Source organism: Sinohyriopsis cumingii, chromosome 13, assembly GCF_028554795.1.
Source record: "Sinohyriopsis cumingii isolate HCF-2022 chromosome 13, ASM2855479v2, whole genome shotgun sequence".
In the NCBI taxonomy this organism is placed as follows: domain Eukaryota; kingdom Metazoa; phylum Mollusca; class Bivalvia; order Unionida; family Unionidae; genus Sinohyriopsis; species Sinohyriopsis cumingii.
This window is the reverse complement of record NC_142973.1, coordinates 70,432,344-70,459,489: the sequence shown is the minus strand read 5'-3', so window position 1 is coordinate 70,459,489 and position 27,146 is coordinate 70,432,344. Positions and strand designations below refer to the sequence as shown.

General features: G+C 36.1%; 1 protein-coding gene across 1 annotated transcript in view; it reads right to left on the bottom strand.

Moving 5' to 3' along the window:
• LOC149785800 (protein phosphatase inhibitor 2-like) overlaps positions 1 to 17,699 on the bottom strand; it is a 41,511-nt gene extending 23,812 nt beyond the window's left edge. Inside the window, exons 1-3 of the mRNA XM_089979734.1 lie at positions 17,615 to 17,699; positions 4,455 to 4,667; positions 1,992 to 2,089 (exon numbers count right to left, since the gene is read on the bottom strand). Coding sequence (XP_089835860.1) covers positions 1,992 to 2,089; positions 4,455 to 4,667; positions 17,615 to 17,691 — 388 coding nt within the window. The 5' untranslated portion in view covers positions 17,692 to 17,699. The remainder of the gene's footprint in view (positions 1 to 1,991; positions 2,090 to 4,454; positions 4,668 to 17,614) is intronic.
• Between the last annotated feature and the right edge of the window lie 9,447 nt (positions 17,700 to 27,146).

Sequence of the window (27,146 nt, the reverse complement as noted above, 5' to 3'; positions counted from 1 at the left end):
GTAGCTAGAAGCAGTTCAATGAATGTGGGTGTCTGATTTGTGATGTGGCCAGTGCTTGGTAGCTAGAAGCAGTTCAATGAATGTGGGTGTCTGATTTGTGATGTGGCCAGTGCTTGGTAGCTAGAAGTAGTTCACTGAATGTGGGTGTCTGATTTATGATGTGGCCAGTGCTTGGTAGCTAAGTAGTTCACTGAATGTGGGTGTCTGATTTGTGATGTGGCCAGTGCTTGGTAGCTAAGTAGTTCACTGAATGTGGGTGTCTGATTTGTGATGTGGCCAGTGCTTGGTAGCTAAGTAGTTCACTGAATGTGGGTGTCTGATTTATGATGTGGCCAGTGCTTGGTAGCTAAGTAGTTCACTGAATGTGGGTGTCTGATTTGTGATGTGGCCAGTGCTTGGTAGCTAAGTAGTTCACTGAATGTGGGTGTCTGATTTGTGATGTGGCCAGTGCTTGGTAGCTAAGTAGTTCACTGAATGTGGGTGTCTGATTTATGATGTGGCCAGTGCTTGGTAGCTAAGTAGTTCACTGAATGTGGGTGTCTGATTTGTGATGTGGCCAGTGCTTGGTAGCTAAGTAGTTCACTGAATGTGGGTGTCTGATTTATGATGTGGCCAGTGCTTGGTAGCTAAGTAGTTCACTGAATGTGGGTGTCTGATTTGTGATGTGGCCAGTGCTTGGTAGCTAAGTAGTTCACTGAATGTGGGTGTCTGATTTGTGATGTGGCCAGTGCTTGGTAGCTAAGTAGTTCACTGAATGTGGGTGTCTGATTTATGATGTGGCCAGTGCTTGGTAGCTAAGTAGTTCACTGAATGTGGGTGTCTGATTTGTGATGTGGCCAGTGCTTGGTAGCTAAGTAGTTCACTGAATGTGGGTGTCTGATTTGTGATGTGGCCAGTGCTTGGTAGCTAAGTAGTTCACTGAATGTGGGTGTCTGATTTGTGATGTGGCCAGTGCTTGGTAGCTAAGTAGTTCACTGAATGTGGGTGTCTGATTTATGATGTGGCCAGTGCTTGGTAGCTAAGTAGTTCACTGAATGTGGGTGTCTGATTTGTGATGTGGCCAGTGCTTGGTAGCTAAGTAGTTCACTGAATGTGGGTGTCTGATTTGTGATGTGGCCAGTGCTTGGTAGCTAAGTAGTTCACTGAATGTGGGTGTCTGATTTGTGACGTGGCCAGTGCTTGGTAGCTAAGTAGTTCACTGAATGTGGGTGTCTGATTTGTGATGTGGCCAGTGCTTGGTAGCTAAGTAGTTCACTGAATGTGGGTGTCTGATTTGTGATGTGGCCAGTGCTTGGTAGCTAAGTAGTTCACTGAATATGGGTGTCTGATTTGTGATGTGGCCAGTGCTTGGTAGCTAAGTAGTTCACTGAATGTGGATGTCTGATTTGTGATGTGGCCAGTGCTTGGTAGCTAAGTAGTTCACTGAATGTGGATGTCTGATTTGTGATGTGGCCAGTGCTTGGTAGCTAAGTAGTTCACTGAATGTGGATGTCTGATTTGTGATGTGGCCAGTGCTTGGTAGCTAAGTAGTTCACTGAATGTGGGCACATCATTACCATAAGAGTAAGAGGCAAATATTTTTACTGAAATATGAACAATACCACCAGATATTGAACTGTAGCAACAATGTTAAACTAATAGGACAGTTTCTAGGGTATGTTATTATTAGTCAACCAATTTTCTTCTTTCAGGCACAATGACATTGACTTTTATAGTTTTTAACTGCAGTTTCAAGTCACCCCCAAACCTTGGTCCAAGTGTGTGATGATGAACTAATGCTTTGGTGCAGAAACCAATTTTCTTCTTTCAGTCACAATGACCTTGATCTTCAACTCTGAAACTGACAAGTTTGTTCCCAAACCCAAGTGACAATCATCAAAATGGCAACCCATCACCACTGCAAGCCTTAAAATGTAGCCCTTTCAAAACGTAATCTCAGTAAGCTTACCACTGTAAATAAAAATGCCTGTAAGCAAGTAAAATTAGTTTACCTTTCAATTCTTCTGTTTCTTCTTCTTCCTCATCTGAAGAATCTGTGGTTGAAACTCGCCGGATTCTGGGCTTCTCTGTTTCATCTAATCCTAGTAACCTGAAAAGGGGAAGAACAATACAGTGAGAAATCCAGTATTAAAATTTGGGCATTTGAAACCTGAAACTTGTAAAATTATTTCAGTCTGGAGAATTTGTATACAATTATTTCCATCTTGTATAACAGAAAAAGTAGTCATGAATCACAGGATGTCTGAATTGATTCATGTGAATAAAGTAAATGGATCATTTGGATAAACAGGATTCAAGTAATCTTTGCCAAGTTTAAAAGCGATGACCAGAATCACTAATCTTCATGGTGAAACATGTCATTTCACCCACTGGTCTGCTGACTTGAAGTGATTTCATCCTTATTTGCTTCTCCCCCTTTTCGTTATGTATGTAAACAGCAAAGTTCGATGTATGGTCAAGTCAAGGGGTCTTGTTGCTGTTTTCTTGTTTACATTGAGAATGTCATTTACAGATGAGCAGCTGTATGAAAAATTTAAAAATATTTGGTATTCATGGCTTCTATGACTAGATTTATAGAGACAACCAAGAACACACAATAATTCAACCACAGACGTATGTCTGGTTAAAGCAAGTACAAATGAGCAAAATAAATTATAAAACAAATTAAGTCTGGTCATATGACCTTCATTCTGAACAATGTCTGGTTGGCAGAAGTAGGGAGACTTACGGTGGAAAGCCAAGTTAGTATAAGTCTCTGGGAAGGAAAATTCTAGAAATACATAGACTCCGTGTGGACAGCTATGTTAGTATAAATATCTAGGACTGAAAACTCCAGAAATACAGAGGTTTAGTGTGGACTGGGAGAGTATATATCATTAGGACTCCAGCGAGCTGCTAGATATCACATATTCCCTTTTTATATGCAAATGAGGTTCCAGTGGTCTGCTGAAACTATGGAGCCATTTGCACAGCAGGGGTGAATTTGCCTTCAGAATATAAACCTACCAGTTGCTTGTAGGAGTGGGATATATAGTGACCTTAAATGGGGTGCAACTACTTGCATGACCATGCTAAAAGCTCTTGGTTCAGATGTAGGCCAAACAGCAGAGTCTGATATTGGCTCACTCCTTATCCAAGCAAAACCAGAGTACTTCCTGTGTGGAAGAAAGATAATATAGTTGTACATGTGTTTATGAACAATGGAGACCACCCAAATGACACGTCTTAACTGCATTCCTAAGGCTGGTTCCTCCAGCAGAAATCTGAGTGATGTCCTGAGGATTCATCTATAATGAAACACAGCATGCCTTAATTTCCGATATTTTAAACTTAAATATATTTTTTTGCCATTTTTATTACCAGCTAAAGAAGACATGTTTATGCCTTGTCACCTGCATGCTCTCTGTAGAAACCAAGTCTATGTAATGACCTGTATGGCTTCTATCATTAGCCTAAATCCGAAACACTGTACCAAAAAAAGTAAACATGGAAAATTGCATAGCAGATGATGCATGGCTGTATATTCAACCAGCAGAAATAAGAATTCCTCTTCATCTTGGCTTATTGGCACTGAGGACCTTATTTTTCTACCCAAAATTCAGCTACATTTTATTCTCAAATTTAGTATTTTCACTTACAAAATGGTACACCTCTGAAAAATACGTAATAGCCCGTGGACTTAATATGCTTTTCTATGTTATTTTTATAGACCCTAAAGAGCACTGAGCACCAAGCAGTTTTACAAAATGACACGATTAACACCCCGATGATTGAAACTCAGTATCACATGGTAAGTCTGTGTTTTGCTATGTCCAGAAAATACCCCAACAAATGTAATAAAAATAGTTAGTTCCAAACCTTAGGGTAAAATAACCAAAATCAACAAGTCATTTTACTGGGATCTGCAACTAAAATGTTTAGACATGGCATGTGGTACAGAAATTAAGTAGTTGAGTGGAAATCATATTTCCTCTCTTCACTTGACCTATGACCCCAAAATGAATAGGTATCTTCCTTATCTCAACGTCAAGCCATCAACAATATTTGGTCACAGAAGGTGTTAAGTAACTCAAGATACAGTGCAGAAACCATTTTTCTTCTTAGAGTGAATGTGACCATGACTTTTGAGCTAGAAATTCAACAGTTGTCTATCTTATTTCAAATGCAAACCATTTTATTAATTGGGTCAAGGTATACATGTCAACTTATTGTGTGGAAATGATTTTCCTTCTTTAAGTTCCTGTGACATTTGAACCTTGAACTATAAAAATGGGTCTCAAATGCAAACTACTTACAAAGTTTGGTAATGTTATATTGTGGATTACTTCAGTAAATGTGCAGAAATGATGAAGAAAAAAAAAATGGATGCACAACATTATAACATGACAAGCTTAGCCTTATGCAAGAGTAAATCAGGAAGTGTAGTATGCATAAACAATCTGGCTGGCTCTTACCTTGATTCTAGGGCTTCTGGATCTACCATATCTACCCCATGGCTCCCCCTCCTCTCTCCTGTCTTCTCATTGTTCTCATCTTCATCTTCAGGGTCAGAGTACTTGTTATAGGGGGTTGGGGGTTCATCTATTTTCATGTGGCCATAATCTTTGTCTGGTGGGTGAAGGGTAGCAATTATGTTCATCTCATCCCATTTTGTCTCCTTCTGCCTGCTGCAAAGGATTAGAATTTCATAATCAAGAGTGCAGATTGACTGCAAGTGAATAAATTCACATGATAATCAAACTTTTATTTTGTCATAAAGTTTCAGCTTCCACAGAGCTGTGGTCAGACATGGCTAGCAGTATGACCAGACATAAATTGGTTCTCACAAAGTCAAAGTCAAGTTTTTGGTAGTTAACTATTAAGTGAACACTGTTAATTAGGGGTGACATGATTAATCGACATATCAATGCATCAATGCCTTTTTGCATATCAAAAAGAGGCGAAGAATCAATACAAAATTATACTTACCCTATACAAGTTACTTTAATCATGAATAACTATTAGCTGTTTGCACTTTCATTTTTTAAATTGAGAATTCTTTTGAGACAGCCAAATCAGGCTCTCATTTCTGTCAGTAAAATAGAAACTATTAACAACACCTGCTCGTCTCATCTTCTGCGAACCAACAAACACAGGTGCTCACTGCTATGGTTTGAAATATGCCAAGTCCTAACCCTGCCAATTTAATGCGCATCATTGTATCCCTTCCGCACACTCTGACCACGATAACATAAATTAGTGTGAAGAACACACTCCCGGTTTGTATTCCATGTAAGTATTTTAGGCATCATTTAATAATCACATTAGGTGAAGTTTCTCCACTGCTTTGCATCTTGTCTACTTTCATCAAATCTGAAGGCTATAATTCTGGTGTCATGCAGAGAAATATTTGACACTTAAATCTCATTGGTGGTTATTGCTTTTTCAAGTCCGGAGTAAAATAATAACTTGTGGCATATTCATTGCATGACACACTGGAAGTATTGACATCCAAACTAGGTGCATTTAGATATAAAGCAATGGAGAAACTTAACACAAAAGTGGCTAATAAATGACAAGTAAAGTACTTAAATCGTATGTGTTTATGTCTCCTTTTACAGTGATATATGTAAATTAAACGTGCTGACTGACTAAAAAAATTAGCATAAAATCAGCAATCGACCAGATTCCAAACTGCAGGAGTTATAGTTACCTTGTTAATTTGTAGAAGGGGAGTGTGTGTTGTCAACAATTCCTTTTTTACTGGCAGAAGTGAGTGTCTGTGGCTGCAGCAGTTGTTTTGCATCTGCAGGAAGTACAATGTGAAGGATTTGGTTGCTAGTCATCTCGGCTCCAATACTTGGACTTGTGCAAGATAAGATTTCGTTTCAACAAGGAAACTGCACTATTGCTTCTGTTTTGAAGATAGCACTGTACTTACTTCCAAATTTAAGTCAAAACATGATACTGGTAATAAGATGTTTTAAAAATATCCATGCAGTGCAAAAAAAGGGGTGTGGTGACCAAGAGGAGTCCTGCACCTAATAAAACATAGGAGCTTGAAATGGCCTGACAGGCTTAATTAAAATCCTAATAGGTGTGTGTGCGTGTGTGTGTGTGTGTGTGATTTGGATTTTTAACATAGCTTTAACAATTTTTCAGTCATATCACTACAATGTCTGCAGTGTGGCAGTTTATAGTGATGTCCAGCACTGGGGCATCATGCCACAGACATGTAGGATCATGTCCCACAAAGTCACATTATCCTGACACCAGGCCGACCAGTCTTAACACTAACCTCTTAATGTTGAGCGCCCAGTAAGGCAACTGTTAGTATCTTTTTTATAAGTCTTTGGTATGACTCGGCCATGGTTCAAACCCATGACCTCCTGCATCTGAGGCAGACGCTGTAACCACTACACTACCAAGCGGTCACACCTAACAGGTAATATGCTTGAAAGTATTTTTTAGATCTTGTCATGGATGCAAGCAGCATATCAACAGATGATAAGTCTGTCTGTGTCAGCAATCTGCTTATCAGAAATCCAACCAATATGTCAGGAAATAACAAATGGCACCACCTACCAGTGACAGACCTTCTAAGGATGACCTTTGGTATGACATTGTGTATCATAGGCTGTGTATCATTTTACCACTACTAAGTGATTAGCATCCACCTCAGATTCAGGAGGTTGCAGGTTCAAACCCCAGTTGAGTCATACCAAAGACTTATAAAAATAGTACTAGCAGCTGCCACACTATGTGCTCAGCATTAAGAGGTTGGTGATAGGACTGGCTGACCTGATGTCAGGATAATGTGACTGGGTGGGACATCATGCTACATGTCTGCGAGACGATGCCCCAGTACTTGACATCACTATAAACTGCCAAAGTGCAGACATCATAGCGATATGAATGAAAAACTGTTAAAGCTACATTAAAAATCCAAATCACACACACATATTTCATCCCTACTGATAATACAGACATTTTCCTTCATCACACTGGTAATTCTATCTGTGCATGAATGAACATTGGTGCGATTTTTGATAAAAAAATTCATACTGAAGTAAGAGTTCTCTTTAAGTGCTTTCAGCACATCCAAGACCTTGAATAACCAGCCATAGATCCTCAGTGAACCCATGACCCTCAATTTTCTGATACTCACATATCTGCATCCACTGATATCCGTGGAGCTGAGGTGGCAAAATAAAGTGGGCACAATTTACTGTGTATAACAACAGCAAGCATGCACTAGAGTTTCAATGAAAGAGAGAGTGCAAAGTGGGGCACTGAGTTACTTAAGTCATTTGCCCTTATTAAGTAATGGACAGTTTTTCACTTTTCCAAAAACATATTTGGTAATGTTAACATAATGCCAATGGTGCAACACTATTATATGTTGTGTGGAGCATCGAAATGTCAGGTTTTTCAATCCTACATTATCAAACCTGAAGTTGTACTTCAAATTATTAAAAACTGCACACATCTGATGTTAAGTAAAACAGAATCACCCATTCGAATACTTTTTTGAATGCACTCTTTTGAAAGTTAATTGCTTACTATGCCATGCTGAAAATATGTCATTATTTATTTGCAAACATGGTAAATAATACAGTCCTCACCTGAAGATGTGCATATATACAAATGGCTTTGCTCCAACCAAATCTGTCAACATCTGGTGCATGGTCAGTCATGTTTCTTGCAAAAATTTAAAACAACAGATACCACCCAAGTTATTGCCTTTTTAAAAATCTGTTGATTATTCTTTAATATTTGCAATGACACTGAAAAACAACTAAGTTCTTAAAAATTCACAAATTTGCATCTTTTCTCATTTTTAGGAATTTATTTTTACCTTGATGTGGTGTTTTAAGACAGTGCAAACGCCACAAGCTGTGTTTATTGGTACAAAAAACATGAAGCTGTATCCAATTAATAGCCATGCTGATGGATTGTAAAGTAGCTAATCAAGTTATTAAACTTCAGCAACCAATCAGTGCCAACATAGTGATGGATTCAGCTCTAAAGCTTCACAAATACAATTCTAGGCAGTATGAAGTTTCAGTTTATTATATGTACCACTGATGGATGCATGTACATTTACAGTATTCTGGACCCCAAGGAAGGCAACTCCAACTTTGCTAATGCATGAATCTTCGAGTACTGCATGTCAACTTGATTTCCATTATAAATCATTTATCAATATATTGACTTTAATTGACTTTTTAACATAATATCCATCAATATTAAAATCCATTATGTGAATATCTGTGAAGGACATGGGCAATTAAAATTCACATGGATTAATGATCAATTGTTATTACAAATTTGAGTCTCCCTGCGATCATTTGTGACTTCTTCAGGTTAAGAAATATATTCTATATGTGGTAACAAAACTGCACTTCTGTAAAACTAAAACAAACAACAACTATGAAACAAGTGCAAATGGTTCATGTTTGCTACTAATACTAAATTAAGTACTACATGTATATATTGTAAACATAAAAAGAACTATTACTTATAGTTTTATCTGGAACCATCTGTGGCTTGTATCCCTAAAGGTTTCTGACTAAATTAAAGCACAATTTTGCTAAAATCTGCAACAGAATGATTAATTTCTTTCAAAATATTTCATTTTTTAAATGACCTTTCTGCATATCAGTGGAAATCCAGCATGAATTTCGAATTTAAAATACATCATGGTAATCTTGTACTAGCTTCATCCAATATCATGTTGTGCTGCTGCAAGAGTTAACCCTTTCATGAGCAAATTCATGATTTGCCCATAAATAGATGTGCATGAGAATTTACTGTCAGTTCTCAGGGAAACCACTCATCCTGACTGGGTAAAATTTGTTCCTGGGCAGAATAAATATAGATCTGCACCTCAAGAACAAATCTGTGAGCATTTTAACATGTGGCCAAGTTCAACACTGCTTAACATCAAGCTTGCATCATTTATTAACTACTTTTGCATGTACTACCTTGCAAATCCAGCCCTACCAGGTTAAAAACATTTAACAAAATACTGAGTATCTGCCCACCTTGGTGGTGGTAGGACAGAATGATCTCCCCTTGGTTCTATGATTGGTGCCAAATTCCATGAACATCTCAGCTACTACTGGAGCAGAAAGTTAGTGTTGAACCCTGTCTATATGGCTGTAACTGCTGGGGGCTGGGAGGGTGTATATGCATTATGATTGGGTTAAGTATTTGTGAAGAAACATAATTTACCAGATAAAATTGCTTTCTTCTCTGAATATGTTAACCAATCATAATACCTTAGGAGAATAGGTAAGAGGTAGGAGATACATCCTCTTTCTCCGGAGATACCATTTCCAGTCCCCTAAAGTATGCGAGACAGCTACTAGGTAACCTGACTAGAGGGAACTCCATCTGCTCAGGAGCTGCTTCAAAAACGGAAAATTTTCCCTCCAGCAAATCCAGCACAAGTCAAGACTTATGAAAAGCTGACCTGTTGTGACGCAGCTATAGGTCAGAACCAGATTGAGTTCAGCCCTTTGGGATGAAAGATCTCAGATAAAAACTGATTAATCTGGACTCTGATGTCCATCCCACAGAATGGATAATGTCAATTTGAGAACAGTTCTGGTCAAAAGCTATGCTTGTGGCAATTTCTCTAACCCTGTGAGCAGAAATTTTTAACACATTCATTAGAGTTGGGGTTATTTCTCAATATGCCAAGCTAATAACCCATTTAATCGAGGATTAAAGTGTCTGTGTCAATATATCATCCTGTTCCTGTTTTAGAGTTAAAAATAGGCATGATCTCCCTCAACACAATGGCTCTGTCCTTTAAAGATACCACTTCAAAGCTCGTACTGGATCTTGCAAGTGACCTTGACCTGAAGTATCCAGATTAGACAGTGACTGCAGTACAAACTGAGAAAGCAGGCCTTATATGAAAGGTGAACCAATGATGCCCTTGAAAGTGGGTAGGCTTCATGAACGATAGTGGTAAACGAGGTTGGAAGGTAACTTGATGTCTAATTCAGCCATGCTAATACCCATCAGAAGTCCACTTAGACAAGGGTCCAATGTCATTGGCTAGGTGGAATCCAAAATTCTCTCTTCCATGATAGCAATGTGCTAGTGATCGTGGAACATTAAGTTTTACTGTGATTGGTGCTAACTGTTGGGGCTGTTGGCATTTCACCTTGTCACTAATATCTGTAAGTAGATCCTATCGAACATATATCACATGAAACTGAGGGATGAAAGACCATTCTGTTTGTACTAATTCCAGCTTGCAGAAAAATGAATCTGCCAATACATCAGCCAACCTAGGACATGTCTAACTTAAATGTGGATTGTTGCTGAAGACAACTTTAGAAAATCGCAAACATGAATAGAAAGGTCCAGTAGTTGTACATTTTCGCTGTTTGAAATATGTCAGCACAGCACTATTATTGGGCAGAATGAGAGGCTTTCAAAAACGGTTTCCATTTCAGTGATGTGGACATATAAATAATGATTTTGAGAAGGTCATGCTCCAATGTTAGTCTGAAAAGGTAGGAGACTTGCTCCCCCCTCCCCCTGAGCACATTGTATTCGCATCTGTAGCGAGTGTGATTACTGGAGGACGTTGATGCGGAGGAATTGCTTTGCTGATGTGAGTTCAAAGTGCCTTGGTGATGCAAACATGAATGATTGTCAACTGAGAGAGTTGGTCCAATGGCCAAGGTTTGGTCTTCACTTTGGACCATGTAATTATTGTTATTAGTTCCCAATAAAATGACCAAGGACTAAGATGTACACTGCTGTAATGAGCAAAACTGTGCAGGTGTATGAATTCAAATCTCGCTCCCAAAGGACACATTCTTCTTACTTGAACATTGAGTCCAGACCTAGTCAACCAAATATATATATATATATATATATATATATATATATATATATATATATATATATATATATATATATATATATATATATCTGTGTGTGTGTGTGTGAAATAAAATTATCTTTCTAAACATGTATTATTTGTTAGTTTTATTTATTGAGATTGACAGGTAATTCACACTTCCTGTCCAACAGTTTAGTGACTGGGTTATTATGTATAAACATTCACGAAAATTTTCAGACAATCAGAAAATTGAATGATGGTTAGTGTGGAATTTGAAGAATTCAAATATCACAAGACATGCTCAAGATAGTTTTGTAACATTATTTGTTAGTGAAGGTGATCTATACTATTTATTAAATACAAGACATCAGTACAATTAGGAAGAGGAGACAAAACTGCCCTTACAGTATTTTTCCCATGGAACTTAAACCCAAGTGAACATATAAACCAGCTGTTGTATGTATCTCAGTTTTAATTCAGTGTGGACTGACTGATTACTTTTATTGCCAAGTGATATTTAAAACTAATTAGATAAAGATTACACTACAGTTTTGATGCAAATTTAACTATTGATAAAGCACAATCTTCAAATATTTTTCACATGCCATTAGATTCTGCACATTCTGATCTTTAATTTGATATATAAAATGTTCTATTGCAAAGTAAGAATGTGAAAAATTTTGTCAACCAAGTGGTAGTGATGCCATCCTGAATATTTAATGTTGTTGTTGTTGGGTTTAATGACATTTTCAGCACAAGATAGGCTATACATGGTGGCCAGTATCAATGGTGGAGGAGGAACCCAGAAAAACCCCGGAAAGAACCACTGACCCATGAGAAGTTACTGGCAAGCTTTCTCACATACCCACATTGGCCGAACCAGAGACTCGAACCCACACAGACAGAGGTGAGATGGCAGTGGTCCGTAATGGTGAGCACTTTAGACCACTCAGGGGCCCCTAATGGTGTTGTAAACAAACATCACTAAGCAGTAGTTTAACAACATATTGATTAATACATCACAATATAGCTGATGACCTATTTAAAATAGTCTTGATGCACAACATTCTTGCAAAATCATCAAGACAGAATTATTTTCTCCTGTAACCCTTCTTAATCTATTAATATATCTATTTTAGTTTTCTCATTGTGTTTGGTCTTCCATAAAAAAGCTGAAAAAATTGTAAGGGTGGTTTGCAGATCCTCCCTAAATGGGGTTTTGAGGAGCATCGCGCCCAATCCAGAGGTCCAGGCACACACCCCCACCAAAAATGCATTTAACAATCAGAAAAAACTGCTCCTGGTATAACTTATGATCATAAAATAAACCAAAATAATCATTTAAAAAACTTCACTTCAACAATTTCACAATATTTATTGTCACATGAATTTGTTATCCAATACTACTGATGTTGAAGTTATTTCATGTCAGTGTTCACATCGTAATTAAATCACAATAATTTGTCAATTTTTGTAGCAAATACATTATAATTCTCTCGTTTCATAACAAATCTGTAAAATAAACATCCAAGTACATCAACTATATATAAATAATCCCATACATTCACTTGTCTTTTTCTCCAATGAACACAAGCTCTTCTTATGGCTTTAGCAATGATTTCTTTAGCCTCCCTTTTTGTCACCACTGACTTTTTTGGCTCAATGTGCAATTGTTTCTTTTCCTTCTCAATAAGAGCCTTTTTCTTTTCAAGCTGTTGCTTGTATTAGTGACATGCAGTGCGCATATTCTGACAGAGGGCTACATCTGTTCTCCCATGAAAGAAATTTTTATTCTTATAGTAATTAACTGCACTTTTTCCAGATGCCTTCTAAGCTTTGATTTTTCCATATGCAGCTTCTTTTGTAGGTGCTGTTCCAAACTCTTCCAACTGTGATTACCGTAATTCAGATCTTTCTTGCAGAGGTCAAAAATGCCAGTCCTCTAGCGTTCAGTTTTCTTATAAATTGACCAACTAAATTTCTGTTAACTTTTCACTCCAGCCATTCCCATGCATTTTTTAAACCTTTATCTAAACTTTTCGTGTCATGCTCTCTCTCAAAAACTCAGGATTTCATGTTTTGCAAGCATGCTTCTTCTTTCCATTGCCATCAGTTTCCAATACAAGAAGATTCACTGGATGAATTTAAACCTTTGACTAATCAGAATACTCTTTATGATAGTCATGTGCTAATATACAGAACGAATAATTTACAAGGGTCATTGCGGAATGGAGCCAGACAGACAATTTTTTAAAAACTGGATTGTAGATGATATTAAAAAAGGACTATATCAAGAAAAATCTGATTCAAGTCAGGAGAAAGTGGAATTCCACTTTAAAATGGAGAAAAACATATCTATATAAATTTCATCGTTTGCTTGTTCATTATTATTAACTTTTACAGTAAAAAATTCATTGAAAAATATAATAATGATTATAAATTGCAAATAACATTGACTGTTTTGAATATTCGTATGCTATGAAAATTACACATACTTTAAGTTTCTATTTATATAGAGCCTAGTTATATATTTATGTTCCATAGTTTAAATATGCTAGTTTATTCTTCCCTCTTTTACAACAAACTATTAAAAATAATAATGCAAATAATAAAAACTGATTATGAATGAAAATTACTCAAGCCCCAATTAAAATTATCATTATTTCTTTATACAATATTTATATATAGAACAATAGTTGTTCCTTTCTTTTAAACTGATTTCTATGGAAGCTATTCTGGTAATACAGATCTTTTCAGCTGTTGGTCCTTTTGCCATACAGAATGAATTATCCTGACCCCTTTCTCATAAATATACATGTACATTGACAAAAGAAAAAATACTAAACCAATATAATATAAACTGCTCTTTTTATGTTCAGATCACACTTTCTGCCACTTATATTAGTAATAAATTACATTTATAACTCTCTTGGGTGTTGGTACATTACTACATATCTGAAAACCTACAACAAAGCAGTTCAGTTTCACATTTAATACAATTTCCCTTTAATTGGGTACCTGGGTAACAGACAGAAAAAATACATTCAGGAGAAAATTTACATAGTAATGCCAACTTAATTTTTTTAAAAAGTTATCAAAGAAGAATATTTTTGGTTGCATGTCTGTCATCACACAATACAATGCAGAAATTATACAGGACTAAACAAATTCTGAATATAACTAAACTTCAACTTAACTTTAAAAACGTTTTCAAGAGATCTGCATGTGCTTTTTAATTTGAAATAAGTTTCATTCATTTTTAACAATTTAACAAAAACCAGACTGGTTGAAAGTAAAAGAAGGGTTTTAAACTAATTGTCTTCACTCCCAAAATAATATTTTCATGGTTTGTGCTTATTGTAGCATCAAGCATGTGTGAGATACCCATAGATTTATTTTTTAAGAGCACAAATAGTGTAGTTGGAAAGAGTACTATGCTGGGTAAAGTAAATGACAGGGAATGGGTGGGATGAGTACTTGGAAAATATTTCCCACAGCATTGACAGTTGTCAATAAATGTCCAAGAAACCTGCTTTTCACTTAGAATGAAAATGAACGTGACAGTATCTGCATGAGATGCTTCAAGGTAGATTAAAACTTAAAAATATTTGAAGGAAATCCATAATTTTCATGCATATTTAAACACTTTGCTTTTATTTGTTCAGATGCAGATAAGAGTACAAGCCAGAGTGGGTCCCACTGAATGCTATACTGGCCAAAGACCAGTTCTCTATGAGTACACCGCTCCCTCGATAACTCGCGATCCCACTTATAACGCGGTGTCCGTCTTGGCTCCCGATTTTTTCCAGAGAAAATGTATTTAAAATATCTTTAAAATATGCTGAACATGAAAAAATTATGATAAGAATTGATAACTTAAACCTTGATACATTGCTCATTTTATCATCGAAAATGGTGATTAATGCCCGTAAAAATATAATCCATATTTTGAAATTTGCAAGTTCTAAAGAAGAATTAATTTCAGAGATCTCGAAAATGCTTAATTATGCATATTTGGACACCAATTTTTGATCTGGGACGCAGAAAATCACTGAGGCGGGAGTCCTCCGTACGCATGTAATAGGTGTGCGGGAAAATTCAAAGATTTGCCGGTCCTGTTTCAGCCACCTGCTTTGTGGGAAAATGTTTGAACAGTTAACTGTGCTGATATTTACAATGACAGAATTCAGTGACTGAAAGACTCTTTGATGTACTGTCGCCATTTTATAAGAGTACATTAAAAAAAAAAAAGAACATGATGCAACAGCTAGGCGGCTAGTTCAAAGGCTTTGACTGGCGGCCGAGTGAGAAAATGTACTGATATTTAGTGATTGAATTCAGAAGCAGAAAGATCCAGTTTTAAAATCCTAGCGAGCCCTCTGTTTAAAGATATCATATATTATGTAAGTTTTTATGATAAATAGTTGTCAGTATACTGTAAATAACCAGTCTGGTGAAATAGCGATCAGTGAAAACTTCTAGTTAATGCTAACAGGTGGCAACAGAGAATGAAATAAACACCAATTAAACATCTTCCTGTGTGAAAGTCACGTTCTAATCCTTTAATTCCGTTTCAGTGTAAACATTATAATCACAACATATTCTGTTCATTGAAAACATGAAAAGAGTCAATCGACCGTCACATCGAAACCCTGAGTACTTCTGTGAGAACCTAATTACATGCCGGCTTTGTTTTGATCAACAACTTGGGGAAGTGTTTGTTGCATTAAAAAAAAAGATCGATTATAAGAGACCTGGGGTGCTGGATTAAGGGTCTTGGAGCTGCTTTGACGTAAAGCAAAACAGTAACAGAGACAGCGACGATGATAGTGACTTCAAAGGTTTCAGTGAAACTGATGTCATTAATGCCGAAGCTGTTTGGGAGAAATTCGTACAAACTCGTGGTCCTGAGATGGGCGTTTCTCTTGATGATATGGAGGAGTGGATTTGTGCTGACAATGATTGCCCCACAGCCTAATACATGTCAGATGAAACTATCATTAATTCTAAAACGAACAAATTTGCAGCAGAAGATGATTCTAACTAGAGTAACAAAAGTGTTGAAAGTGATGCAGACGCAGATGTTGCACCCCCCCACCCCTCTGCACAGGAAGCAATCAAATATTTTGATATTGCCATAAGGTGGCTGGAGACCCAAAATGTTGACTACGTAAAGCTCATGCAGTTGAGAAATCAGAGGGATTTTGCTCGGCGGCAGAGAAACCAAGGAGTAACACACAAAAAAAATTAACTGATTTTATCAAAAAGTGAATTGATATTTGTCAAGCGTGGCACAAATGGCAAGTATTAACTTGTTCTAATTTACGTTGTTTTAAATTTGTAGACCAATTAAATATGTTAGTACTGATTAACCCTTGTGTTTTTTTGTTTTCCATTTTACTTCTATCGCATTCAAATCTATCGATCTATCGTTCGATTGACACTGTTTCTCGAAAAGAGTCAATCTGTTGTATATAAAAGAAATGTCTAATTTGGATCAAACAATAAAACTAGAATGTATCCAATTCAACACAAAAATTAGTGACGTAGTACACAATGTGTGAAGTGGTACACATGTTAAGCGAATGGAAACCACGTGGAATAATGTTTTCGATGATCGCCTCAATATACTGTAATTTATCCTGAAATTAATGTTGCCCAATGAGGAAATAATAAAGTACACCGTTATGAAGAGATATTTATTCACAGTTAATCTCAGAATGACTATAAAGTGAGTATTCAATGCTATTATCTGCCTACCCCCCCCCTTATTTTTCCGTTATGTCGTCAATCACTTTATTGGTTTTGGGCTTATTTTCTAGGTCCCTCGATAACTCGCGCCTCACTTATAGTGCGGTTGATGTTTCTGGACCCCGATGTGCACGAGTTATTGAGGGAGTGGTGTACTGACAAAAAATATTGTCGCCATAGGGCTAGTGCTACATGTAAGACGTATCACCTGTTATTTATGTTTTAGTGCTACGTCTTACTACCCATAGCGTGTTCCGATGTCGGCTGACACCGGAACAAGTAGGCAAAGTTTCAGGAATATCACACTCATTTGGCAGTTCATATGGACACTCTTCCACAAACTGATATGTAATTAATATACTTGCTGTGCTGTTTTTATCTTGGTTGAATCAAAATCTGGCACAGACAAATGGGTGCATTTTCATGTTCCATTGACACACTTTTGAATTTGTTGAACTGCCAAAGTAGTCGAGGTATGCCAAAGTATGTCCAAGGAGGTTCATGCACAGGATATATTTCCTGAACAAAATGTTGCTACCAATTCAAATCGACATGTCTTTCGTTACGATGTTAGTCGACATCAAAACACGCTACACAGCGCCTTTAGTTAGGCCGTAAGACCCTGGCGCCCAAAACATAAATATCAGCGTCGAGGTCTTACTTGTAGGACTAGCCAAAGGGCTAGTATGTCGCTAGTATCTCCTTTACGGTCGCAATTTTTGGTTTATCTATCGTGCCAACTTCTTTTACAGTACCGCTCAAGATCTTTTAGGTCATGCATAATAAATCAATGTCTGCGTCTGGTTGCAAGATGTTAGCGACATTTTAGCCCAAAGAGGGCAACTGGTATACGGCGAAAACTGGGTCCCCTGGTTCTGCCAGTAGTAAGTACTTCTTATTTGACAAGAATCAATAAAACACTCCATACTTACTCTAAAATTAAATTTCTTAATTGTTCTGTACGATGAGGTATCAAGTTTTGTCATTGCTTAATCAAAGTAATAAGCAATTTACCTATGGTGATCAGCTTTATCGAAACTGGATGATGTTTTAAGAATTCCTTTGCGAGGTAACTTCTGTGGGGAAGCCATGTTTTTGGTCTCCTAATTGATATATATGTAAAAATCAATTTCATTGGATGATTTTGGGAATGACTAAACTTGGTACACAAGTTTCCTATGCACGCAGATCCGGAATATAATGTCACTAAATTAATTCAAAAGAACAACGCTTTTCGGCAATCAAAGTTTGCTGTAATAATAATAATAAAATAATAATAATAATAATAATAATAATAATAATAGAAGAAGAAAAAGAAAAAGGACAACAATACTTGCAATTTTACAAGAAGAAAGAACACGAACAGAGAGAACAAATACCAAGCGCCATGTGGTACAGAGCGAACATAAACTTGCGAGAAATAGAATTTATGATAATCGAAATTCACAAAATTTCAGGTAATATATAATTGCTGCATATGAGCCATTCATTACTGTACATCAGAAACGCCGAACTTCTTTTATATACTACCTTTATTATTATTAACGTAGTCTATCTGGCAGATAACTATTTATTACCTGGAGCTGATTCGTTCTGTCTCGATATAACTCTGTATTACTGAATTTTTATGAAGTATATATATATATATATATATATATATATATATATATATATATATATATATATATATATATATATATATATATATATATATATAATAAAATAATAATAATAATGAGGACTTTGTATAGCGCCTAATCTTTAGAAGCTCTAAGCGCTTCACAACATTAGAAAACACCTATAAGATAAAAAACATATAATATTATTACAAAAACAAACACCATGAAATTAGAAAAACATTAAAAAATAAAAAACATGCTGAGAATATTTCAGGTAGGAAATATTATTAGGTCTTTAAGTTTGTTCTTGCAGTCGAAATAAGTGAGTTTTGAGAGTCCTCTTGAATGTGATCACCGTGTCTTTGTGTCTAAGTTCAGTGGGCAATTCATTCCACGTTGCTGGACCCTGGTATGTAAAAGAACGCTGTCCATATGACTTTGTTTTCATACTTGGAATAATGAGTATACGATTGTCAGAAGAGGAGTAAGTATCTTGCTGGTGTGTACACATGGGTGAGGTCGGATAGGTATGTTGGACTAGAGTCCGACAGTGAAATGTAGCACAGAGAACAAATGTTGTGTTTGATTCTGGATTGAATGGATTGCCAGTCTAGGGTACAGAGCAGCGGGGAGGTGTGCTCTGATCGTGGTACTCTAAGTGTGATCCGAGCAGCTGTATTTTTAACTTTTTGAAGTTTCTGGAGTAGATATTGAGATGAACCAGACAGAATTGAGTTACAATAGTCCAGTCTTGAAAGTACTAGTGGACACACAAGTGTTTTAGTGGCATCAACTGAAAGATATTTCCGAACTGAGCTGATGTGTCTCAGCTCAAGATATGCAGACTTGCATATGTTCATGACATGTTGGTGCAATGTGAGAGTACTGTCCAGAGTAACACCTAGGTTTCGTACTGATTGTGTGAATTTAATGTTGGCATTGCTGATATTTATTGTTTGAGGTAAAGGATGTGAATGAGATAGTCTTTTTGTTGTGATCAGAATGGCCTCAGTTTTATCATCATTCATCTGCAGCTTGTTACATGTCATCCATGATTTCACATCAGAAATGCACCTCTCTACAAATTGGATGGTAGCATCAACTTCAGTTGGGTGGCTAGATTTGTATATTTGGGTGTCATCAGCGTACAATTGGTGAGACACTGGATGATGATCTATGACACTTAAGAGCGACTGAGTGTATAGAATGAAGAGAACAGGTCCAAGAACAGACCCTGTGGAACACCACAACATAGATCAACTGGGCTGTAGTGCATTCCATTTGCAGATACAATTTGTGTCCTGTTGACCAAGTAGGACTTGAACCACAGTAAGGCTGTATCATGAATGCCAAATACATGCTGGAGACGGTGAAGTAATATATCATGGTCTATTGTGTCAAATGCTGCAGACAAATCAAGGAGGGTGAGGACTGAGGACGCAGAGAGAATGTCATTAACTACTTTTAGAAGAGTAGTTTCAGTACTGTGGCAAGGGCGATATGCAGATTGTACATTGCCAAAAAGACTTTGAATTTAGATGAGATACAAGCTGGGATAGAACAACCTTTTCTAAGATTTTTGATATGAATGAGAGATTAGAAACTTGTCGGTAGTTCTTTAAATCGTTATGGTCTAGTGTTGGTTTCTGCAGCAGGGGCTTTACAATGGCAGTTTTGAAAAATGATGGGAATTCCCCGGACGAGAGCGAGGTATTAATAACATCAGTTAGTGAAGGCAATACTGGATTTAAGCACTCAAGCAGCACTGATGTTGGAATTGGATCAAGTTCATATGACTTTGGTGCACTCTTCATCACGATTGTACGTACGAAATCCATAGAGACAGGTCCAAATGCTGCTAATGGTTGCCGCTCAAATTCTGTATCCCAACTGTATGGTGACGACGAGTCAATTGAAATTGTGGTGTCAAGTTTATCTCAAATGGTTTGTACTTTGTCATGGAAGAAATATGCAAACATGTCCGGAAGGTCGACTGGAGAGAAGGTAGTTGGAAGTGGTGCTAATTTGTTCCTTGACATTATCTTATTAATAATCTCGAAGAGCTCTTTGCAGCTGGAACTTTCCATGATCTTAGTAGTGTAGTGGGCTGATTTCGCTGCATGGACTATATTTGTGACATTCTTCTTAGCGACTTCATAGATTTGCTTATGAATAGTGAGTTTGGTGGAAAGCCAGAGCCTCTCAGCTTTACGGCGGTCTCTTTTAGCAGTGCGAAGCTGGTCCCTAACACTGCTATACCATGGAGAACACTTTTGAATTGATACTCTGCACCTGGTAGCTGGGGCATGTTTGTCAAGCAATGAACGCAGACAGTTATCAAGTTGTTCTCCGAGAGGAGGTAAGCACGTTGTTAGGTTAGCTTGGATCTCGTGCATTAGTTTGGTTCTATTTATCATACGGAGGTTTCTCTTAGTAGCAGATAAAGGTAGAGGGTTAGGAACTGATACGTCAAGATGGCATATAATGCAGAGGTGATCTGATGCAAGGTCATGGGATACCAAGGAGGACCGTAGAATGTTATTATCAGGTCTATGAAGAATCCAGTCTAAAATGTGACCATGTTTATGGGTGGATTGGTTAACTGACTGTTTGAGGTTGAAAACATTAGTGGAATCTATGAGTTTTGATGTATTTGAGTTTCCGGGACAGTCAAAGTGAAAGTTGAAATCTCCAAGAATAATCAGGTTGCAACCTGTCGAATTTCCATAGTCCAGGAGATTCGGAAACTGCTCCAAAAAGAGAGTCAGCCAGCTTGTTTTTTTTCACTAGGAGGAGGGCGCAATAGGCAGAAAAAATGGACTGACCTTTGCTCCAGTGTGAGTGTGGTTTGGACTAGTTCAAACGATGTGTGGTCGAAATTGAATGTTGTGGTGTAGTTAAGACGTTTTATCATGGAGTTCTTTGTGATGACAGCAATTCCACAATTTTGTTTTAGATGGAGCTCAGAGTTTTTAAATTTTTTATATGTATAGTGCTGAAGTATATATATATATATATATATATATATATATATATATATATATATATATATATATGATATCTGGGATTTAAACTCACCAAAGATGAAGTCAACTCTTAATAGCTGGAAACAGAAACATTGTGCTGAATGGAACAATTATCCAAATTAAATCTGTTTTTTAAATGTGTTTTTTTATCTAAATTTATACACTTATTTGTAGAGATGAAACATATACATGAATACTCAAATTAGAATAAGTTTTGTGAATCGAATATAAAAGTACACCATATATTATCAGGCACTACATCAATTCTTTTTAAAAAATTCCATTAGAGTAAGCATTGTGACTTTTTGAATAAAAAATTAAATCCACACTATATTCAGAAACTTCTCTTCTTTATTTCAAAACTAGAAGGAAAGAAAGGAATTCTCCCCTTCCCTTCTGCCAGTTTTAGAATAGATCCTGTACGAACATAAACGTGTGCCCTTATAATGTATTAAATTTTAGACATTTTTTTTAAATATCGAATTTCCATAGTCCAGGAAATTCGGAAACTGCTCCAAAAAGAGAGTCAGTTAGTTTGTTTTTTCTGCTTGGAGGAGGGCGGTATAGGCAGAAAAAATGGACTGACCTTTGCTCCAGTGTGAGTGTGGTTTGGACTAGTTCAAACGATGTGTGGTCGAAATTGAATATAATATATATACGTTACAGTTATAACAACGCAAGAAGATCAGCAAATGACGTGTCACTTAAATACGTTTAATGCTGTGTGACCAGTCATTTGAGATATTTATAAGATTAGTCATTTCCTAAGCATAATACGGGAATATCTTGTGATGGTTATTGTACAGGTGTGAAGTGATTGCCTTACAAGTATTACAGTACTAGCCATTTTGCTGCAACAATGTGAAATATATTTCTGCTCCTGAGAAATTTATTTTGATCTCTAAGTATTTTAACTGTCGTTCTTTCCCCAAGATTTTCCGTTTGGTTACCAAATACAAAATTTTTATTAGCTTGAAGAAACTAGATCATTTGCCCATTTTTGTCTAAAATTTGTATCCAAATTATATTTAGTATTTTAATCATAAACGTTGATCATGCATGACAGACTCGTCTTTTTTTTTTTTTGTTGAAGTTAGTAACTCTCCAATTGGTGAGTTAATCTTGAGATGTATAAGCGTACAAAAATAAATTCATTGCAAAGTATGTTTGCAAAATAAAGAGAGAAAAACATAAAGAGAAACAGAGGAGCTTTCTTTTTTCTGTGAGAGATAATCCACGAAAAGTTTTGGAAAATGCTTAGATCCTAAGGAAACAGGACTTACTTTAGCAAATCAAATTTCTGGATCAAGCGTTGTATCATTATTTTAAGAACCTACTATATTTAGAAAAAGTCGTTGATATTTGTAGTGAGAAGGAAGCACTTTTGAATATACCTCACGCAGATTGTGATATACTAAATGAATGTATATCTGGAGAGGAAGCTGTGCACAGTATGCTTAGACTCAATGTGGATTGGCTTGCAGTCCACACGTGACAGGAATTGACTTAATCCCCGGTACCTCGCCGCTTATCACACAACTGTTAGTAGCACTAGTTAACAAAGCTTTATATACTGTTATTTTTCAGAGTTATGAAGGTATATATGGCCACTATATATATATATATATATATATATATATATATATATATATATATATATATATATATATATATATATATATATATATAGGGACGATTTTACTGTTTGGCCTTGTGATTAAAGCGTCCGCCTGAGATGCGGGAGGTCGCGGGTACGAACCCCAGTTAAGTCATGCCAAAGACTTATAAAAATGGTAATAACAGCTGCCTCGCTAGGCGCTCAGCATTAGGACTGGTCGGCCTGGTATCAGGATAATGTGACTGGGTGGGACATCATGCAACAAGTCTGTGGCATGATGCCCCAGTACCAACGCCGTATGAACTGCCCTATAAACTGCCACACTGCAGACATCGTTGCGATATGACTGGAAAATTGTTAAAGCTACGTTAGAAATCCAAATCACACATGCACACACTGTTTGCATGTTGTTGGTTTTTTTCCCTGTAGCGTTTGAAAAAAATAGACGACGTTGCCTTGTGGAATAGTATTACAAAGAAATTTGTATCCATTGTAAATTCAGTGTACTCTAACTTGCAGCCATGGGCAAAGTCAAGTGAAGGCTTAACCAAATAAATTGTATGTTGGTGGGTGGGGGACTAGATAAAGTCGTGTTCTGAGTCCACTATTGTTTACTCTGTTTATTAACGATTTGATTCTGTTACTTGAAAAAAATCGTGTTAGATGTTTTCTTAGTTCAGAAAATTACATAATCATTCAGCAGTCTTATTTGCTGATTATGTAGCTAATTTCGCAGACTCTGGTAGGATTTGAACAACAGATGCACATAATAGAAAGTTTTTGTAATAGCCCTGGAATGGTAGCTAACTTGGATAAGACAAAAAATAACTGTGCTTAGCAATGGAGGACCTTTAAGGAACTATGAAAAGTTATTTTTAAACAAACTGGTACAATATCAATTTGCCAATATATTGTTCTTGTGTTTGCACCCAATTATCCTGGACGAAGGCTAATGAAACATTAGTAGCTCAGAGTATCGAATCTGTTATGGCTATCTTTTATTCCCAAGGAAATTTTGGGACTTTAGTTGTGTAAATGCCTTTAAAATATTTGATACTATAGCAACACCTATATCATCTTATGGTTCTCAGATTCGGGGTCATACACATTTAGAATGTACTGAAAGTGTTCAAAGCCGTTTCTGTAAATATTTACCTATGTATCTCAGGTAAACATAATTCTATCCCTGCAGATCGTGGCAGACCACCGTTACGTAACATATTACTCTAGGCTAGTTAAATATTGATGTAAAGTGAATTGTAACACATGGCTGGGTACAGATACCCAGTGCTACAAAATGCTTAAATCAGTAGATGATAGTTTACATGTTACATGAACGTCACATGAGCGTTTATTATCTAGCTATGGTTTAGTTATTTACCAATTTTGAAACAATAGTTATTTCAAGCTAATGGTACATTCCGTCAGGTTCTTTATGTTGGCGTAATAATACATTCCACGTCTGTAGTAATTAGGACTGCAATATTGAAATACCAATAACATGTTAAAAATAAAGTCCTATTTATTTAAGTTGTTCTAACGTGTTTGATATAGTTTTTCTCATTTGCACCTCAGGTGCATCTTCCTCTAATGTGTCAACCTTCGAATATTTCATACACATTTCCAAATGTATCAAATTATTGTTCACATTTCCAAATGTCATGTATTTTTACCTAATATCTATCAACATTTAACACACGTACCATCTTAATTTTTGTCGTACGTATACACGCTATATATATATATATATATATATATATATATATATATATATATATATATATATATATATATATATATATATATATCCGTATGCAATGTTAAATAATCTATCCTATCAAAAGTCCATAGTATAATCGTCCATAGTATAATTGTAAAATGTTTATTCTCAAGTTGTCGTTCCTCCTGAGTGGTTTGTTTCTAAAGTCTGATTCTTTAATTGTTTTCTATTTTGAGGTCTTTAAAAAAAATAATTTCTCTTCTGATTTTCCCGGTACTGACACATTAGGTAAAAAGACTGTAATTGGAATTTATTCAAATAGAATACTTACATTTAACTATTTGGAGTGTGTATTGGATGGGCAGAGATATAAGTTTTTGTGAGTGGAAAGACAACAGAAAATAAAGTATATTTGTTATCAGTATACGGATAAATACGAACAGAATGAATATTGTAATGTGCATTTATGCCAGTCATTTCTCCATTCATATAAATAATATATCTGCTATGTGTTGCAATAAAGCAATTTTCAGTTTGCGCCCCGAATTTGCAGAATCTGAGAAATACCCCCCCCCCAACTCTTGCTTGCTAATCGAACAAGCACTTGTCATTTTCTCGATCACTATAACAAAGCAACACAGTTAAGAACCTAAAACTGTTGCTTATCTGACAATAAGCATGAAGTATATAAAAAATTTTGATCATCAATTTAGAAATTCTCCGCTTGAATTCTATAATATTCTCAACAAATACGATCCTATTTTGTTGAGAAATAAATCATTAATAACTCCCGTTTTGTTATACTTAGAAATTTCAGTCTGTAATTTCTACATAATCCTTTATGACTAGACCGATATTATTATCTCTGTCTTATGAAATATGACAATCATATCAAAATGAATCACCATTTGACTGCTTCACCATTTATTGATTTTAGGCAGTACGAATTATTGTAACTGCTCATGTTCCATTTCCATTCCTGGTTTGTCATTGCTACAATCGAAGCATTTTATCGTCGCCATTTATTCTAGTAGTGCAATCTCAGATATTCTTTAATCTCACTGGTCTAACACTTTTAGGAGATAGTACACATAGACAGTGCTGGAATTAGAATTTCTTGATGTAATCAGTTTTCATCTATCAATGAATGCATTAACTTATTTATTTAACTTTAGTCATATTCTGCAATCTCAGATATTCTTTAATCTCACTGGTCTAGCACTTTTAGGAGATAGTACACATAGACAGTGCTGGAATTAGAATTTCTTGATGTAATCAGTATTCATCTATGAATGAATGCATTAACTTATTTATTTAACTTTAGCCATATTCTCTGTCCCGTCTCTCTCTCTCTCTCAAAACATTTTGATGGGCACGATAATCCCTTCTTTGATTTCTGTATATTTTTTGGGTTGGGCTGATTGCGGCATAAAACCGTTATGAATTTTACCCGTTGTAACACATTTTATCAAGCTTCTTCTTTCTTTCTTTTTTATCTTGTGTGATAGTGTTTGTTTTGTGGATGTAAAATTGTTTTTCTCGCTGACGAATAGCTTGTTTAACTCAAGACATTGGGAATCTGGTTTGCGTTCGCGCGGTTATCAGTGTGTGTGTGTGTGTGTGTGTGTGTGTGTGTGTTATACACCAGAGGCTATAGAAAGGAAAGTTATGGAAGCAACTATCAAAACGTTCGACTTACTTCACCGGATTCGTATGTAGATAGAGTAGAAGTAAAAAAAAGACAATGATTAACGTGTTCATACTGGATTGAATAAAGTTAAAGCAATCAGGATTTAAAGCCTCAGATCTAGGATTCTTGCAATTTATTATTATAGATTATGCTTATGATCATAAATGATGTACCAACCTCAGAATTCGGAAGTGTGTCAAGCGATTTGTCTTTATGTCAAATGTCAATGAGATGGTATGCATAACATTTAATCCATCATCCTTCGCTTGCGTTGCTACTGGGCGTGAGCGTATTTTTAATTTCTGTGGCGTCTTATGTCTTGCAAAACATAGAAGTCTTACCATATATCTCACAAATAAACCGCATGATAGTTGTAATGTATGTAAAAAAATAATTCAATAAAGTATCTGCTTTTCTTCGCTTTTCCCAGGTAAAATTTAAAATGCAGTTTTTAGTTTGTTACTAGTAAATGATACCTTAAAAAGTTATAATATATTTTACTAGTGTCCATGTAGGATGCAAGAAACTCACCGCCACATAAAGCTCAGTTATACCTATGCCTTTGCCTTTATCTGTCCATGCAACTGTCTGCCTATTTGTCGAAGCGAATATTTCCTCAATCTCAGTTCTAAAGTTGAGTCAGTCTAAATTTAAGTACGCATTGATTGAGGTCATTATATTTTCGCGTTTGCAATTGCTACACTATGTCGTAACGTCGAAGAGCAAATGTACCACTAGCGAAGCCTTTTGAACAACAGTTTCACAGCGAATAGAAAAACGATATGCTTGTAATAAATCGAATTTATTCCATTTATAATGTGCAGAAAATTTCGTCGTTTACCCAAGTTTTGCTTTTAACTACTTGTGTAAGTT